General features: G+C 38.8%; 1 protein-coding gene and 1 long non-coding RNA gene across 3 annotated transcripts; both read left to right on the top strand.

Moving 5' to 3' along the window:
- Positions 1-419: 419 nt before the first annotated feature.
- Positions 420-19,381, top strand: HCF106 (Bacterial sec-independent translocation protein mttA/Hcf106). 2 transcript variants are annotated; one of them, XM_088871713.1, is made up of 6 exons: positions 420-784; positions 1,193-1,314; positions 1,826-1,885; positions 2,088-2,217; positions 17,596-17,721; positions 18,973-19,381. In XM_088871713.1, the coding sequence occupies exons 1-6, from the start codon at positions 568-570 to the stop codon at positions 19,038-19,040; spliced, it is 723 nt and encodes a 240-aa protein (XP_088727839.1). In that variant the 5' UTR covers positions 420-567; the 3' UTR covers positions 19,041-19,381. The 2 variants fall into 2 exon arrangements, with proteins under 2 accessions (XP_088727839.1, XP_088727838.1); XM_088871712.1 differs by having other exon boundaries at positions 18,958-19,381.
- On the top strand, positions 3,014-11,455 carry LOC148781416 (uncharacterized). Its single transcript, XR_016059115.1, has 2 exons — positions 3,014-10,368; positions 10,514-11,455. It is a non-coding gene; the product is annotated as an uncharacterized LOC148781416 (long non-coding RNA).

Genomic DNA, 19,381 nt, shown 5'->3' with positions numbered 1-19,381 from the left:
CGACCCAAAGAATTAAAATATCTATGTATTTAATTAAATTTAAATATATTTTATATATTGGGATATGAAAAATATTACCAGGCCCAGACCCGAATCCCGACTCCGACCTAAACTTGGATAGTTTTCGAGTCCAAGATTTGAACCTGTACTCGACCTTTTAGGTCTAATTTTTTGATCCATACCCAATTCGGGTCTAGCCCTCAGGTCCCGGGTTTGATCGGATCCATTGCCACCCATTCCCAACTCGACCTGGCAAGACTTTTCGCTCTCACTTTCCAAGGCCTTAAGAAGCACCTTCCGAAGGCACTCACTCTCTCTTAGCCACCTAAGGCACTTTCCCGATAGGAGGAAAAATACAGAGGGAAATGCAAATATGAAGGATAAGTTCATAAGACTTATTGGTGGGTCACAGAGCAAATGGCTCGAAAATCTCAGACGGCCAAACAAGGTGGAGTAAGCAAACGAAAAGAAAAGCAGTTCACAGCATAAGACAGAGAGAGAGAGATGGGATAAGGAGAAGCATAATTAGCCGTATCTCTAGTCCACTGAAAACCATATCGCAGTGCAATGGCTTTAGCCACTGCAACCTCATTCCCCACATTTTTCCCCTCAAAAAACTATGCCCAACCGGCCATTATACTCTCACCCACCTTATTCTCCCACCCCAACAATTCAAAATCACATCTTTTTGTATCCCATCCCAAATGTGGTGGAAAACTGTTTACCCCTTTCAGTGGTCTCGGTCTACTTGGCTTCTGTTCAAGACAGAGGTTTATGAGAAAGGGTACTATTCGCTTAACTCAATCTATCAGAGTTTCGTGTATTTTCAACTGAATTTGATCTTTGGTTTCTTTTTTTCTTCATCTTTTTGGTATTTTTCTGCAATTTTTTGGTTTGTGATTTGGCTTCTCTTTCTCTATAAAGTATTGGTATGTCTCATTTTGGGTGCCCTGTTTTTGCTTTCTTCAGTGTTTGTAATGCAATTTTAGTGGCTTCCTTCTGTGCTGTTATGCAAGTTCCCTCTCTCTTCTCTCTCTCTCTCTCTCTCTCTCTCTGATGAATCAACAGTTAATATCATATTACCATATCTCGTATTGGGTTCCTTTGTTTTTTCCCTTTTCAATATTCTTATGCAAGTTCTGGTTGTGTTTGGTTTATCTCTGTTTTCTCTCTTTCATTGTTGGGGCTGCAGATAAAAAGGGCAAAAGGAGATTGAGGGGCATTTATGCTTCTCTCTTTGGAGTTGGAGCTCCAGAAGCATTAGTTATTGGGGTTGTGGCTTTGCTGGTATTTGGTCCCAAGGGTCTTGCTGAGGTGCACTATTTTATCTGAAACTGAACGCAATTTTCTTTTTGTGAAAGAAAACCTTGAAAATGTACTGTAGATTGTAGAAAACGTTGGCGATCTACTTTTTATTCATTTACATTTGTCTAAGCTATATCTGAACACTGAACTTCTTTATTAAGTGGAATTTCAAAGGAAAATGCCTGTAGAGTCCTACATTGCTTTGGTCTGTGAGTGACTGAAATTGCAATGATTTTTGGGTGAAAATAGAGGATTTTATCCTTTTTTGAATATGTATGATTACCATTGGGAAGTGCGAGAAAGCTCAATGTTTCAGTATATGTATTGAATATCATGCATAGCTGCATGCTTAGTGTATTTCTTATCTATTCTTAGTTAATGAACTTAGAAGATTCTAATAATTTATTTTGTGTAAATCGCATTTTGGATCATTTTTGTTTGCATGTTTTCTGCTAATGTGTTTTTATCAACTTTCATGGTTTTTCCTTTTTGTAATTTTCTCCAATTTTCATGGATGCAGGTTGCCAGGAATCTTGGAAAAACATTACGTGCCTTCCAACCAACTATACGAGAACTTCAGGTTGTTGGAATTTATCTTCTTCCTCTTTTTCTTTTTAATGAGTAAAAAGGACATCATGCTACAGCTTTTATCCTGTTATACGTACGTACAAATATCCCTCTGTGTGTGTGTTTGTAAACCGGAAGTGTGAATTCCTCTGTCTTAGTAATTGTTAGGCCTCAAATATGAAGTATTTTAAATTTTGACTCCAGTTCTTTTGAAGGATGTGTCACGGGAATTCAAAACCACACTTGAACGGGAAATCGGATTGGATGAAGTTCCTACATCAATGAAAAATAATGGCAATTCGACCTCACCATACATGAACAACCAACAACCTATGGAAAACCCAAGTAAGTGATTTCAAACTCTGATATGGACATACTAGTGAAGAGAATCTAGTTTTGAAGTTGGGTTGTTATGTCATAAGAGCTTGAAGTGCTAAGTTTGGACTATAACTATTATATTTTGATACTAAAAATACGATGCATGAATTATTGTTGTCTCTGTTATATGGAATGCAATTTTTGTTGTCGCCTTTCACCTTCTAATTTCCAATGGAAATCACTGTCCAGGCATTTGATATCCCGTGTCCTCATTAAGTGTTTCATGGGATGTGGATGTTACAAAATTGAAGTTACATACTTGTCTCTATTAGTTCCTTTGTCATTGTCTTTGTTTATTTATAGTACTTGCTAATCCCACTAATATCCATTATGGATAACCTACATAATATTCAAGCATAGACTAATCTTTCTTTTGTCTGCTATTTGACACATACATTTAAGTGTGTGTGTGTATTTCTGGCTTTTCCTACATTATCCTTTTTTTCATCTTCTGTGTTCATGTATCTAATTACTGCTGAAAACTTCATCCAGCTGATAATAATACATACTTGGAGTGCTCACCTTTGTAATACTTGCAATAGACTTTTGATATAGTTTAATTTGATGAAAAGCTTTAGTGTTGAACTTGCTGTATCCCTTAGGAGTATAATATTCTATCAAGAGATTTGAGAGGATCTATTTTCATTGGGGTTCCCCCCACTGGAAATTCTTGTGAAGGAGTTCTTCTGCTTCTTCTTTTTTTTCTTTTTTCTTTTTTTGGGGGGAAGTGGGGGGCCATGGTGGGGAGGGGAAGATGGGCAAATTCGATTACTTTTATTGATATAGATAATTGTATGTTATATATTACATAACATGTACATAGTTAACATGTAGTATCGTTATATATATGTATGTATTTGAGCGTGCGTGCATGTAGAGAGAGAGAGAGAGAGAGAGAGAGAGAGAGATCATATTATAATGCGTAATTTATATTATTCTCATATCATATTTTTATATTTTATATTGTGGAATGTGTAAGTTTAGTAATAATAGGAGTAGAGACAAGGAATTAATTAATATTTACAGTCAAGAAATATAAAAAAGAATGCACTTTTGATATCTTGGGTTGATAATCCAAGAAAATGGAGAGATTGAGGAAGATGGCGCACATAGAATTAAAGCTGCATGGGCGAAGTGGAGATGTGCAATCGAACTTTTATGTGATCACTTCATAACAATGAAGTTGAATAGGGGTGGCAACAGATCGGATTCTGCTAGACCGTACCCATACCCGAAACATTACATGTGGACCTGTACCGGACCCGTACCCGACGGGTCCAAAAATATGGGACCTAGACCCATACTCGAGAGGGTACTAAGGACCCGTGACCCAGACCGGGGCCCGATATGCTTCTCTTGTGTAGTTAATCTCCCCCACCCCTTTTATAGTGCTTACACTCCTATAAATTTGTTCCCCTCTTTGATGTGGTATTAATCCCACTGTCTCTCTCTACATTTTCTTTCAGGCGCATAAAACTTGTTGAAAGCACTGCCATGCCATACCATTTAATTGCCCCACGCACCAACTCAATGACTCATTACGTGTGGGCCCCACCTATACCTTTGTCATTATTCTTTATCTATTTCCGTGAAAACCTAAGCATCAAAGCCATGCATTTAATTATCCAATGCAATGAAATGAAGGAGAGAGAAATTTGTTATTAATGGATCATTATACTTCCCAATAATTAGTAATAGGGTGTGGGATTAATCCCACATCCAAGGGGTGTATAGAATCTTTGGGGTGTAAGCTCTATAAAAAGGGCAGGGGGACTTAAAGTTGGTTTAAAAATTAAATCATATACAAAGCAATAAATTAAGGTTAAATTATATATAATAACTATGGGTCCGAGTATTCATCGGATCGGGTATAGCCATACCCGGGATTGTTCGGGTATCACTTATTGGATCTGGATCCTACTTGCGGGTACAAAACTTGGACCCATGTCGGGTATACCCGCTGGGTCCCGGATTGGGTTCGGGTCCATTGCGACCCTTAAAGCTGAACAACAAGTTCTATAGGACAGTTGTGAGACCAGCTTTGCTTTAAGGTAGAATGTTGGGCAGTCAAGAAACGGTATACCCATAGAATGAGTGTAGCTGAGATGAGGATGTTTAGAATGACGGATCAGAATTCATATAGCTGACCCTAATTAGTTGAGAAAAGGCTCTGATTATGATGATGATGATGATAGTATATTGGCTTTACAAGTAACTAGAAGTATGTCATATTGTGTGACATTGGTACGTTAGGCATACTTTTGCATTTGGGTATACTATCTTCTCACACATCACATGGATATGGTCCCGTATCATGATTTTATCCTTAGAAACTAGGCTCTACGAAGGCCTCTACTCGTAATGGAGGCACCTTCTAGTTTCACCCAAGGCTATCAATTCCGAGATGCGGGCTCCATATGATCGATGTCCAATGCTCTAAGTGCCTCAATGCTTCTGTGCTGCGGGCACATCATTTCTGATGAGTCAATAAATTTAAATGAATTTTAAGAAATTACAAAAAAATTAGGAATACCAAGAATAGCATGGGTATGTGATTTATGCAATAGTAGGCATTTTAATTTAGTATTTGTCTCTAATATATTTGTTGTCTGATTCTTCAATAGCCTCATTAAGAGTAACAAAGACATTTTTTGTCTCAGTTCTCTCACACAATTAACATTTAAAATGAATAGATCTAACCCATTCATTAAATTAAATAAAACACAAAAGAATATGTATTTTATACCAACTAGGTACTTGAAAAGTTAATCGGCATTTAGTAACTAAGTGAGTGTAGTCTATTGCCAAAATACCAAAGGCTAAAGTACTTTGCAAGTACATATCATCTGAGGAACTTAAACTTTCCCTTAACCCATCCCAAGCATGGGTAAAGGAGGTGGGTTGTGTCATAGTTGTTGGAAATACCTAGGAACCCGAATCGTTTCAAGAACAAGAATCGCGCCTAGCCAGAAGTTTCTCATTCTGGGAATCGTTGTCCATACAATAGGAATCGCTGGGAACGAGGTTCCTAATTTTCAGGAATCGAGTACCGATCGTAATAGGTTCAAGTTTCATTCACATATGGAATCGAGATTCCGGCCTCCTTGGAATCAAGATTCCATTCCCCCTAGGTTCAACACTCCAAGTGTTAAGTTTTATTAATGAATCGAGTTTTCGTCATCTATGGAATCCAGTTTTCGACATATGCAGATTCGAGTTTCCATCATTTATGGAATCGTGATTTTAACATTTTTGGAATCGAGTTTCCATCATCTATGGAATCGTGTTTCTAACATATTTGGAATCAAGTTTCTGAACTATAGGGATTAGAGATCCGTGCTGGTTTGAGATCGAGAATTACACTAGTGAAATCAAGTTTCCGACATCACTTGATTCGAGTTTCTGACATATGTGGTACATAGATATGTTGTTGTGTAGAATCGTGATTTTTACATATTTGGAATCAAGTTTTTGAAATATTGAAGGGGCGAGTTGGTCAGGTTTCACTGGGTAGACTTTTTAGACATTAAGAGTACTGCAATACCATTTAGGAAGTGTCAGGTCTCACTAGATTGTTTAGAGTTGCGTTAGGTAGGCAGCATGCGTAAAACTTTGTCTCATCTTATCATGAATCCTGAACCTTGAATGGAGGAACAAGATTCATATCCCTAACCCCAAATAATTGGGATAAGGCTTGGATGATGATGATGAACATCTAAGGATCAAAAGTTATGACATTAAAATGATAACTACCCATCAATTGGACTCGAAGTAACATTTCTCAAATCCATGTGCATCTCCTCTTATGTCTCTCACAGCTGAAGCCGAGGCTGCTGAGCCATCATCATCTGTGTCATCCGCCCACTCATGCACATATACTTCCTCTATTGTCTCCTTTGAGTCATCCTCTTCTGAACCAATTCGGATTCCATTCTCTTCATTTTGGAATCTAGTGTTAGGCCTAAGGTCTTCATCGCCCCTGAAGCACATTTGACATCCAGCCAGGTCAAGTTCTCACCCTCGAGCACCTTGTGATAGTTGATTATGGTCCATTTGCTTGTGCTATCAGGTTCTTCCAACACAATATTTGCAACATCCATGTACTTCTAGCACCTCTCCTAAGATGTTCAATGTATCGGACAGATACTAGATTATTTAGCTTTTTCTGCTCAAGCTTGTTACTCCTTTAACTACGAAGTTGTGGTGGAAAGAAAGGGAACAAGCAAAGGAAGAAAAGGTTACTTATCCTCATATCCCACGGGTACTCTTACTTAAACTTCGTTTAACTGAGGGATCAGCGACTGTTTGCTACAATTAACTGAAAAACTTTGTTACTTGAGATTCACCCAAGCAATTAAAAAAAAGGTTACTTAACCTATGCTTGGTAGATATCTACAATTTAAATTCTAGTAAACATAGCAAAAATAAGTTTTGCATGCTCCAATGTGCTACAGTTGTACTTGCAACCGGATGAACTGTGGGTGAGGCTTAATACTCGTATCATTAGACGTTGTAGATTTGGTGTCTAGCTTCCATAAGTTGCCCACTACACAACTCCCTATAAATTATTTAATACATGTACAATAATGGAAGAAACAAAAAAATATCGTGTTTTATTCCTTGTAATTTTGTAATTCAAAGATTACATATTAAAAATTCATACAAATTTAGTTTTCTGGTTGCGTGGTATTCGTATTCCTGATGGTGATATCCTGTCCAAATTTCCCAGTGCACGCCTAAATTTTATCAACTCATTACTTTGGATTTCATCTTATATAGTAAATTGCCGGATGTTTGTCATGGAGTATCAGCTGCTCGTTTTGTTTTTTTTTTTTTTTTTTGAAGGTGGGGGGAAGGGGGTGTGTGTGTGGGGGGTGGGGGGTTGTATGTGGGGGACTGGGGGGGCAATGAAGCTGTGTGTCCCATCTTCCCATCTACAATCTCAATTATAGGCTGGTATCTATGTTCTCATCCTTAAGAGCCCACTTGATCTCATGTTTAACTCAAAACCTTGCCTCATGTATGTAGCTCACGGAGGGCTTTACATCACCAACAACTTACCATAGAACTTTTACTGAAGGATTTGAAATGACCAGTGTAAAGTGGGCTCCACCCCAAAAAGATGTATTAACACTGTTTGCTCAATTTTCTAACATGTGGATGCTTGAACACTTACTTTTAGTGTACTTTTTAGAAGTGAAAATGCTCCTTAAAGCATCTTTTAGCTTGCATATGCTTGGGAGAGTGAGATATGCTGTGGAAATCTTGTAATTACTGGTCTAAGTGTATCTCTCTTCTTCATGAATTCCCTCGTTATCCTAGGATTAATATATGGTTATAGATGAAACCAATGGTTGCCCCTTACCTTTGTTAATTGCCCCTTTATGCCTGGCCAACTTCTCTATATCCTCAAGCATAGGTCTAGACAAAGTGCTGCGTAAGGAGGTCCATAACTTTTGCCTTTTCTTCATTGTCGACAAATACCCAACTACAAATTAATTGAGAACATTGCCTGTGATAACTTGTCCTACATGCTCTTCCAACCTCATTGACAATCTGGTTTGCTAACTCATTCAAGTAATTTGCATCATGTGCATGGTTCGATGTATCAACATATCCCTAAAGGATGATTGACCAAATAATAATAATTGAACGAAACTTTCCATGACACTATTTGTCATACATGATTTGTGAACTCATGCTTCTCTCAGCCATCTCTTTTGGGATTCAAAATCTTCTTAACATGTTTCATTGCATCTCTCAATAGGGGCTCCCAATGCAACTATCAAGGTGAATGATATTGAATGGAATGCCGGATGGGTAGAACTACTTGATTACTTGCAAACGTTGTTTCTTCTTTCTTCCTTTTTGTATCAATTTCATTTTACTTTATTTTGTTTTCGTCCTTCTATCCTCCACCACAACCTTGGGGTTTGGGGTGTAAAATGAATCCATCGGCAAGGTCTTTTTTGGCCTCATACCACTGATATCTATCACCCTCTCTCTCCCTCATAATCCTATGACCACTTCCAACATCATCATCTTTATCTTCTTCATCATGAAATATTCAAACATCATCCAACAATTCTTGATGCTTCAATGCTCTTTTTTCTTTTGTTTGTTTTTGTCTACCAATATTACTCTAATCTCACTTTTTTAATTTCATCTTTTGTTTTTTGTCATGCCCTTACTCGGAATGGTGGCAAGATGTTCAATTTGCCCAAAAATCTTTGATAAATTTTCCCACAAAGTTTAGAAAAAACTCTTTCGATCTTTCAAAGATTTTTCTCCCACAAAGCATGCACAAAGGATCCTTCTATCTATGTTTCTCCTTTTCTCTTTTTGTTTGTGTTCTATAGTATTGTTGCTACAAGCATATTTTGGCAAGTCGTTATGCTTTTTATATGGTCTAATTAATCATTGAAATTGATTATAACAAAATGGGCTTTGAACATGGTAAACATATCACCGTGGAAATCCCACTTCTAACGTCATCTTTCTTTGTAACTATTTCTAGAAGACTTGGACTAGATCCTTAGAGTTTGTTAAGCTATAAATTTGATTGTTGTTACTTCATAAAAAAAAATAGTTGCTTGAATGGATATACTAATGCAAATTTGATTGTTATTTTATATTAATGCTTGAATGATAATGGTGCGTTGTTTTCTGACGTGTATTACATTGAGATGTTATAGCAGTAAGATGCATTTTTCAATTGGGCTTTCAATTGAGATATTGTAGTATATCAATGCTTGAACTGTGACTATTGTTTCACTTTGTTGCCGCAATATTGTGGATTATTTGATAAATCTTGAAGCCTCTCCCAATGAGATAGGGTAGATTTCTAGCGGCTTTCTAAATATGTATTTTGTGGCCCTATTTCCTATTTTATGGATATATTTTGACATAAGTAGGTTGAGATGTATATGTTCAAGTTGAAAATATGCTTTTGAGGCATTAATGTGTTGAGGTTACTAAAAATCATTCTACTTAGAAGGCTGCCATTATGTAATATATTTGTCTGTATATATTATTAATGACCTAAAACTTTGATGGCATGAATTGATATTTAGATGCCATTTTTGGTAGGTTGAGTCTTAAATCTGAGATGGACCCGACCATTTCGATTGATATGTTGTCTCTCATGTTATCAGGCCATGGGAAAGTAGGTAATTCTGTCGATCCTACCACTTCAATTGATGCGTCATCTCCCACTTCATCGGGCCATAACAACATAGGTGACACTATAGCCCTTGAAGCATGCTCCCCTTCTCTCAACTAGGGCCAACCAAGCCTGGGCCTGTGCTGGGCCAGACCTGGCCCTAGTCTTGTTTGGGCTGGGCCAGTGCTAATAGATCTGAAGAGAAAAAAGACTAAAAATAAAGGGAAGGGCAGGCCGACCGTATTACAGGCTTATTCTAGGCTTGGCCCTTGGCCCACATTTTATGGCCCAGGCCCTTGTTTTTCAGACCAAGCCGGTTGGGCCGGTTGGGCTGCCTGGCCCAGCCCTACTCACAATCCCTCCCCCCTCCCAAACGAAGGCTTCAAAGAACATGACTCATCATTCAAAGAGCTAGAGGTCGAAGAACACCATGTAAGCATGATGTTCGATACAGAGGATGATGCCTATGTCTATTATAATGGTTATTTGTTGGTTATAGATTAGGTTTAAAAAAGGGAAGTACCCGTAATAAGGAAGGTTAAAGGATTATAGAGAGTATATTTGTTCTAAGGGTTTCACAATTCGAAGGATGTGGCCTTTGGAAATCCGCACCCTCAAATATGGTGTGGATGTAGGTCCAAGTTGGGCATTAGCAAAGATCCCGACAATAGATGGGCTATGACTTGGTTTGTAAAGGATCATGATCACAAGCTACTACTCCAAGGAAAGGTTCATTCATTTGCACCGAAGAATGTCTGTTGCCACAAATATAATGATCAATTCAATGAGCTCTGCAATGGTTAAATCCCAGCATATTCATGATATATTTATACACCAAGCTGGAGGGATCAATAATCTTCCATGCATGCAAAAGGACATTCAAAACTAGATTCCTGGCAGCAAAAGAAAAATTGAAAGGAGAAGATGGTAATCTTGTTATAGAATGGCTGCTTCGGGTAAAAAAATCAAACACATCATTTTTCTACAAGGATTGGATCTTTAACTTATTCTAAATTTCTTTTGATAGCATGGTAGGAACTTACAGGAGGAAATTGCATGTCAAATTTGAATTGTTCGAGGTTATTAATTCTATGGTTTCAGGGTTTGAAGTTTTAAGATGTAGGTCTCGTTGATGCAATTGTGGGATTCAAAGGCTCTAAACAAGTTTGCACTTGATGATGAAAATAATGGTTCTCTAGGATTTGGTTGTTTTTGGTGATAATGTCAGGTTAGATGTCAGTTTTTGAGTGGCATTGGCATGGAGAAGAGGAGGTAGTTACTATCACTATTGCTTCACTCAGCTGTGGCTACCATGCTTGAAAAGAGGTGTGTGAGCTTGAAATTCTTCGTGGCATATCCACCAATGCTTTGATTTTTGAGATTTGTCATTGTTGAATGTGAGGCAATGAACGAAGTTTTACAACCTGTACTCCGCTCAGGACCTGACTTGGTCCCAGGTCGAGTTGAATTGGTAAGGCTTGGCCAATTTCTCTAAACAGACCAAGGATGGGTTTGTGTTTTTTTTCTCTTTTTCTTTTTGGAAAATATTAAGATTGGGTTTGTGTTCTAGGCATTTTCTCAGCGTAGGCCTTTTCCCCATGCTTGGGATTTGGGAAGAGGGCTGATAAATGGGAAAATGGAAATTCCATTTCCCATTTTCCCTCAGGTATCAGAACTACACCTCAAGTGGTGGTACAGGTGGCAACGAGTCAGGTATGGGTCGGGTCCAGCTGAACCCGGACTTGTAACCGATATATCACTTGTAGAACCGTACCCGATGGGTCCAAAAATACAGTACCCGGACCCGTACCCAAGAGGGTAACTAAGGACCCAGGACCTGGACCCGGACCCGGACCCAGACTCGTACCCATACCTGACAGGTTGTTCTTAGGTTTTTGATTTTAAGCTCCCCCGCGCACCATTTTTATAATGCTTAAACCCCCTTCAATTTATTCACTTCTTTGATGTGTGGATAAATCCCACCCAAGCATTATCTCTCTCTACATTTTCTTTGGGTGCAATAAAATTTTTTAGAAGAGGGAACCATCCCAACCGCTCTGGCTGACTAACAAAGTGTCATTTCCAAGAAAAAAACCACCCACGCATTCTCTCTCTCTAGAATTTCTTTGGGTGCAATAACATTTTTTAAAAGAGGGAAGCATCCCACCCACGCTGGCTGACTGACAAAGTGTCATTTCCAAGAAAAAAACCACCCACGCATTCTCTCTCTCTCTCTCTAGAATTTTTTTGGGTGCATTAATATGTTTTAAAAGTGGGAACCATCCCACCCACGTTGGCTGAAAAAGTATCATTTCCAAGAAAAGAACTATCATTTCCAAGAGTTAAAGGGACAGCTTTGCAAAGCTTTGCAATGCCCATAAGTGGCTGTAATCTCTCTCTCTTGTAGGGTTACCATGGGATTAATCCCACTTCCAAGAATTGTATAGAGTTACCGGGTCTTCTAACATATATAATAAATACGGGTTTGGGTACCCGTTGGGTCGGGTATAGCAATACCCGTACCCCGATCTGGGATTGTTCAGGTATCACTTATTGGACCCGGACCCTATCCGCGGGTCCAAAACTTGGACCCATACCCAGACCCATTTGGGTATACCTGTGGGGTCTCGGTTCGGGTCCGTGTCCATGCTACCCCTAAGTGGTGGAGTGCCAATTCTTCACCCCAGCTTTGCACGCATGGGGTGAGAATGTTCCACGAGTGTCGAAAACTGGGGTCGGGTGAGGGGGTTATCCCACGCCCCCCCAAACATCCTCATCTCTTCTCTGTTTGCTTACTCAAAACTTCTTCTTTTGCTCTCTCTCTCTCTCTCTCTCTCTTCCCCCAATCCCCCCTCCCCCTCCCCCTCCCCCACCCACCCACCCACCCTCCCTCTCTCTTCCCTCCCTCCTCCCTCTTTCCCTCCCTCCCCTCCCCTCCCCAATAAGCTTTTTCTATCTCTATCTCTGAGTTTTTCACTTAAATGTTGTTTTCCTCTGGGCTTTGTCTTAGTCTCCAATTATCATCTCTCTTTACTCAAATTACGGCAAACTCCAGCTCTCTCCCACCAAGCTCTTTGTTAACGGTACTTCTTCTGTAATGTCTATCGAATCCATGACCTAGAATTTGTTCTTCTCTTTAATTTTTTGAATTGGGTTTAACAAAAATCAGATCGAATCATCATCGCGGTTTACTGAAGCTAGGGCAAACTCCTGCTTTCCACAACCAACCTCTTCGTTAACGGTACTTCTTTTCTGCGATGTCTATCGAATCCCTGACCTAGGATTTGTTCTTCTCTTTAATTTATGGTTTTACCTATGCCCGTATGTGAATCCACCTGTTTGCTTTTGGTTTTGAGTTTTCCGTTGTGAATTATATTTGCTGTTTGTTATGTATACGCACTTTTTTTTTTGGTATTACTTTTTGTAAGTATGTTATTATCTTGGAATAAAGAACTGGTTTTCTGTTTCTTTGCTCTGATTTTGATTCAAAACTAACTAATGTTGTACTGGAATAGAGTGCTTTAGTGAATCCACAAGAAGGCTGGTCTACTCAACAATCAGCCCTCAAGTTCCTCAATCCTGGACAGCATACCACCAGCTCCTACTCTCAAAACATTCCGCAACACAAAACCTCTTTCAAGCTTTGAACTGCTTTTTTTTGCACCAGACCTCCCATCTAACCAAATGAAACTATGAGCCCTCCCCTCTAACCCCAAGAGGGAGTACCACTGAGGCCTCTCCAACTTATCTATTATTGCAATTATTTTGAAACGTTGACATGAAATACATTAAGTCTGCATATTAGCCCACACTCAAATTAGAAAGATGTCACCACTTCCACCTGGCAAGTTTTAATAAACCTGCTGCACCATGGACCCTTGCAGCAATTTCCTCATTTACCTACCCAAAGTAGCATTCCTAAGTATTTGACAGTGGTCAATATTTAATCCCCATCAAAGTACAATGATTTACAATATACCTAGTTGCAGACTTATCACCTAGCTCTTCTTGAGTCGATTACTTGCTTCAATGCCACCTAACAACACCAAGCTCTTTTTTGGGCTTATTTACCTCAATACCATCTTTTAACATCTTAAGATAAACTCCAGCTGCAGACTTGTGATGGGACAACACCAAACAATTCAACTGTCTCCAACCTCCCAAGCTATGAAAGTCCTTTTTGGGGTACCACCCTCACTTGGATAGAGGAATTTAATCATTCATATGGATATGCTCATCAACTGTCTCTAACTATATGTATTTATATATTCATGTTTTTATTTAAATATGCATGCATGCATGTGTGTGCCCGCGCACAGCTGTTTGTGTAGGGGTCTGTTGTGTGTGGTACACGCATCAGGCTATGGCATGCTAGGTGATGATGACCACTTTCTGGATGCATAACGTTTCCCTTGAATGTCCGTTTGGGGTGGTGCAAAGCTCAAATTGAATCTCTCTCCCCTACAATTTCTATTTCTATGATTTCCATTTTGTGGATTTTTCAGGCTTCAAATCATGGCTAGAGCTGGAAAAATCAGTTGAAATTGAGTAATAAAATCTGAATGAATCATTCAATTGTGGTGAGATACCACTCTTAGAGGAGATATTCCTCATCATTCTTTTGAAGGAGTTATTCCACCAAAAACCTAGCATCTTGTTTGGAGAGCCTACCATGAGCCTTGGGCATTCTTCATCCCTCTTTATTGTGGCATGCCCCTTCCCATCTATCTTCTTCCTCTTAATTGTCATGGGCATGTGGCACTATCGAGAAGGGTTTACAGTGGGTTATCCCTTGTTGAGGTCAAAGAGATGCCTAGAGATGATGTATGTAGTTCAGAAGAACTGTGTAGTTTCCTGTGTGTGGTTATAAGCTTGTGAGAGCAAGGACCAAAGCCTCTACAACCTTTTGCATGACATGTAGGCATGACAACCGCATTATTAGGAAGTAGCCCTATAGAAGGACACATGTACATGTGAATAGAGAGATCCCGCTTTGCATTATGGTGACAAGCCCTAGACTTGCTCTTAAAGGGGGGAACTGAATCCATATTCTAGGATCATGGTCTCATTATTTATTGTCCAATTTTGACAAGCCATCATGAGCTCCTGCATTGAGACTGTGGGTCATGGGTCTTTTGTTGGGTTGGATAAGAAAACAATAGTGGATCATGGTTTTTGAGTCAAGTGGAATGCCCTTATTGTCGCTAATTTTGACCCATTGGAACCAGTCCACTTTTAAAATATTTTATTTATATATTAGAAATATTTTTATGATTTTTTAACATTTTTTTCCAAATTTTAAAAATTTATCTATGCTGTAAAATCCTTCAAATTGGCTTTCTTGTAATTTTTGAAATTTGGAAGGGCACATGTGGGGCCTAGGATGCAACCCCACATGTGTGCCACCCATGGGTGGGATGTGGGCCATTGTGGGGACCACTTAATCTCTCTTGGGTGGCATAACCTCTTTCTTTTATTTATATGACATTTTTTTTTTGTTAAAATTTATTTTAGTGGAATCTTTTAAATATTAAAAAATTATTTTAATTAGGAGTTTTAAGACTACCTGGCATGTCACACTTGTGTAGGAGAAGAAAAATGGGTACGCCCAAACATATTATTTTAAGACTACCTGACATGTCACACTTTTGTAGGAGTTAAGCCTTCTTTGTCTTCCATCAATGTGCATTATTCATTTTCTTGAGGTGATAACAAGAGAATCAATATGTTTATTAACTGAGGTACATCTAGATATTGAGCATAACTCTCAAAAGAACTGAAAAAAAATAAAGGATTCAGGCTGGGACCCAGTAATGCTCACTTCAAAACATAACGACGTGTTCTCTCAAACCAGGGGAAAATGACGCAGACCACTTTGAAGGGGCATAAGGTTTCACCTAGATGTCCATTTGAGGTGGTCCATAGCTTATATCGAATCTCTCCAAGATCTTCAACTTCTATCTCTATAGAAGGTTGGGCATTTGTGATCCCTCTGTGTTGTGGGACACCCCTTCTCTTCATTTATCTTCTTCCTGCTAATCGCTCCAAATATATAGCCCCTCTTCTTACTTTCATCTTTTTCCATCTATGCATCTATTACGAAATTCGATATCCTATTTCTACCCTATCAGCCCTAACAACATGGGAAACCTCCTTTCCAAACCCCTCAGCCGACCAACCCTAAATTAGCCCTGATCTTACCTCATTTCCTTCAAATGCATCAATTGTCCGTGCTGGACCTGCAATTTTCCTGCAACTTCAACCCCAACTGTCTTATCACCCTCAAAACCTATTTGTAATTGTTGCCCTAATCATATATAACCATTCACTATCACCTTACCTTCGATAATACCCTGTTTAGACCTTAAATTACCCAATCCTATTCAAACTAGGAGACCTCTTGGTACACCTGAAACCCTTCTGTCCAATTGTTTTCTAAGACCACCTTGTGTCACTCTCACTCATGTAGAAGACAAACCCCATTGGTCCTCCATCAATATAAACTGATCCTTTTCTTGAGCTGTTAACAATAGAATCATTGTACTTTTCAAATCAATGTGTGTATCATCTAAATTTGGAGCACAACTCTGGATAAGATTGAAGAAAACAAAGGATTCAAGCTGGGACTCATGAATGCTCACTTCAAAACTAGATGACAAGTTTTCTCCAACTAGGGGAAAATGATACAGATGACTTTTGCGAAGGCATAAACTTTCACCTAGGTGTTTGTTTGGGGTGGTCTGAAGCTGAAATCAAAGATCTCTCCCAGATCTTCAACTTCTGTTTCGATGATTTTCCTAATTTGGATGGGTCAGGCTTCATTGTAAATGTCTACTGGAAGCATCAGTTGAAATGGAGAGAGAAAATTTGAGTATGCAGTCTATCATGGTGAGAGACCACTTTTGGAGGGGAATTCTCATCTTTCTTCTAGAGGAGTTATTAACCCAAAACCCTAGACTTTTGTTTGGAGAGCCTCCCACGAAGCTTGGGCATTCTTCATCCTTTTTTGGTGTTGCATGTCCCTCCTCTTTATCCACCTACTTTAAAATTGTCCCAAACCAAGTAGGCTCATCTTCTCTCCTTCATGGCTTTCTCATCTATTGCTAAATCACCCTATTTCTACCACATCAAATCAACCATTGCTAAACCTAATAACATAGCCACCTCCTTCCAAAACTCATCACACATACCCCAAATCCCATCAATCCTAAATAAGCCCTAATCTTGTCGCATTCCTTATACATCAATTATCCTCACTGGATCTGCAACTTTCATGCATTTTTAACGCCCTTGATACCTCTAAGCATAACCCCGATTTCTGCCCTTATCATATCTAGCCGATTCCTATTACTTAACATTGAATTCTACCTTATACATTTTGAACTAGGAGACCTCAGTTCCCTTGAAAACCTGTGTGCCCCATATTTTTTATGCCCATCTCATGTCACTCTCCTTTGGAGCTAGGCCCCTTCATTCCTACAGCACTTGGCAGAGCAACAACTTTGGAACTCACATTGAGCATGTATATATGCTCAGGGAATATAAAGAAAGAGACAGTTCAGGAAAAGGTTTATCCATACTTAACTTAGGATTTGTTACGCACGATATGCCGACGACTCACTACTGGGAATCGTGGGTGCCATAGAGCTTCTCATAGAAATACAAATATGTATCACCCACTTCCTACACTCCGGCCTGAACCTTGGGGTAGGCTCTGCATGATCAACAACCATAGCTGCATGGAGTACGGTAGAATTCCCCAGTACGGTCGTTCGGGAAGTCCCTCCGAGGATGACTCCCGTACAATTATTGCGATATTAGATGAACATTTTAGTATTCTTTCAAGCACCAATGGTTGACGTTGGAGAGATGGGCTCATCATTACCTTATTTAATTCAAAATCATGAGAGAAAGGAAAAGGACATTGGAAACCATGACGAAAAACTTCTTTGACATGATAGCAGTATGATGTATTTATTGTAGATCTTTTCTTAGGGGATATGGATGCCCAAATATTAGAGTTGTTCCCTTGGAGAACGTGTTTGTCAAGATCATGTGATTGCATTATGTGTGATTCCCTTTCTGCAAAGATTGCTTTTTCCATGCATAGTTCCTTTCGTTCAAAACTTCAAATCTATTCTGAAGTTTCTCTTACTTCTCTGAGAGGGTTTATCTTCATGCAGGTGTCTCTCCTACTGCCCAGAGACCGTATTCAAGCGAAGAATATTTGAAGGTTACTGAAGAACAGATAATAGCATCTGTTGCCAAACAACAAGAGCAAACATCCAGATCCCAAGGACGCACCGAAGGTTTGAAACTTACCTTTGGTTTATAAAAAACACACACTCATTCACTCACTCACTCTCTCTCTCTCTCTTTCTCTCTCTCTCTCTCTCTCTCTCTCTCTCTCTCTATATGTGTGTGTCTGTGTTGGCGGGGGGGAGGGATTTCATATCACATGTCATTATAATATAATGAAACCACACTTCTAGGAAACTATGTTTGTAGTATTTGTATGACCCAAAAAATTGCACACACCATCTCTTTATCCTAATAACCCTATGGTCAAAATGAGCGCCCTCCAACAATGAATCTAGACCATCCATTTGGTGAATTTCAATATCTAGGCATTTACGAACTGAGAAATCATTTTTTTCCTTTTTAACATTGTTCATCAAATGATAGTAAAGCCATCTAAGAATTTGGGAAATAGAAAAAAATTCCTTCTAAGGCTTGATGGCCTGTCTTAATTGAGCTAAAAAAATACTTTTTAAATTGTGTTTTCAATTTTATTTTTTTTAAATTGTTTTAATGAAAAGAGTGTGTATTTAAAAATTAGGTTCAAACAAATGGCATTAACATGGTTTTTGAAGATTTCTCTTGTGAGAATTGTGATCATGGGTTTTCTTCAAATATCTTTTGGAAATTGGCATTTCGTACTTTCATTCTCTTTTCCTTTCCTAGTCTAAGAAGTGTGAGGTTATTAAACTTTTCCTCAACCCATCCCAAGCTCGGGTAAAAGAAGTAGGTTGCGTTAGATAGGCAGCCAGCGTAAAACTTTGCCACATCTTATCATAACCAACCCTAATTAATCGGATAAGGCTTGGATGATGATGATGATGGTTTTTTAAGATTATTTCATTAACATAACTGTTGCATGAAATCACTTACTCCCCTACCCCACCTCCACACACACCTATGGGGAATTTGAATAGTGTTTTTTCCCAAGACGCTCGTAGCGCCATTGCGGTTTTTCAGTATAAACCGCAACGGCTCTACGAGAGCCGTGGCGGCATCCCGTGAATTTGGTGTGGATAAACGAAATGACCACACCAACTCTACTATGTCCGTTGCGGACACAATGGACATAGTAGAGCCAGTGTGGTCTTTGAGTCCACGCTATCTGAAAAAATCTAATGGCGCTGAGCCTATGGGTGAAAATACTGTTCATTTTCGCCTACAGGAATTGCATAGTGGCTTTTATATATATATATATATATATATATATACCTTTCCTCATTCTTAACAATTCATTTTTTAATTAGATTTTTTATCATCAGGAGCACCGACTGGATATGACATCCCTCAATCTAAGAAGGTGGAAAGCAACAACTTTGCTGAAGACTGATGAAGCAAATACTTGGCATGCCCTGGAAATTTGAATCATGCCCCGCACTCTCACTCTCTCTCTCTCTCTCTCTCTCTCTCTCTATATATATATATATATATATATATATATATATATATATATATATATATGCACACAGTAGCAATTTTCATGTCCTTTTTGTTTCTTTTTTCCAAGGTGTCTCTCTTGAGCGTTGTAAATCTTTTTGCTATTATTTCTTTTTGCTCCAAGGAGGTATTGTAACTTGTAAGGTTTGTGAAATTTCCAAGGAGGATTTGTAACATGTAAGGTTTATGAAATTTAGTAAAACTGACCCAAAATACAGACATATTACCAGGAAA

The sequence above is a fragment of the Amborella trichopoda genome, chromosome 7 (assembly GCF_054954075.1).
Source record: "Amborella trichopoda isolate Santa Cruz 75 chromosome 7, AtrichopodaSantaCruz75HAP2 v2.0, whole genome shotgun sequence".
Classification (NCBI taxonomy): domain Eukaryota; kingdom Viridiplantae; phylum Streptophyta; class Magnoliopsida; order Amborellales; family Amborellaceae; genus Amborella; species Amborella trichopoda.
Note: the sequence above shows the minus strand (reverse complement) of the source record. Positions and strands in the feature narration are given on the sequence as shown.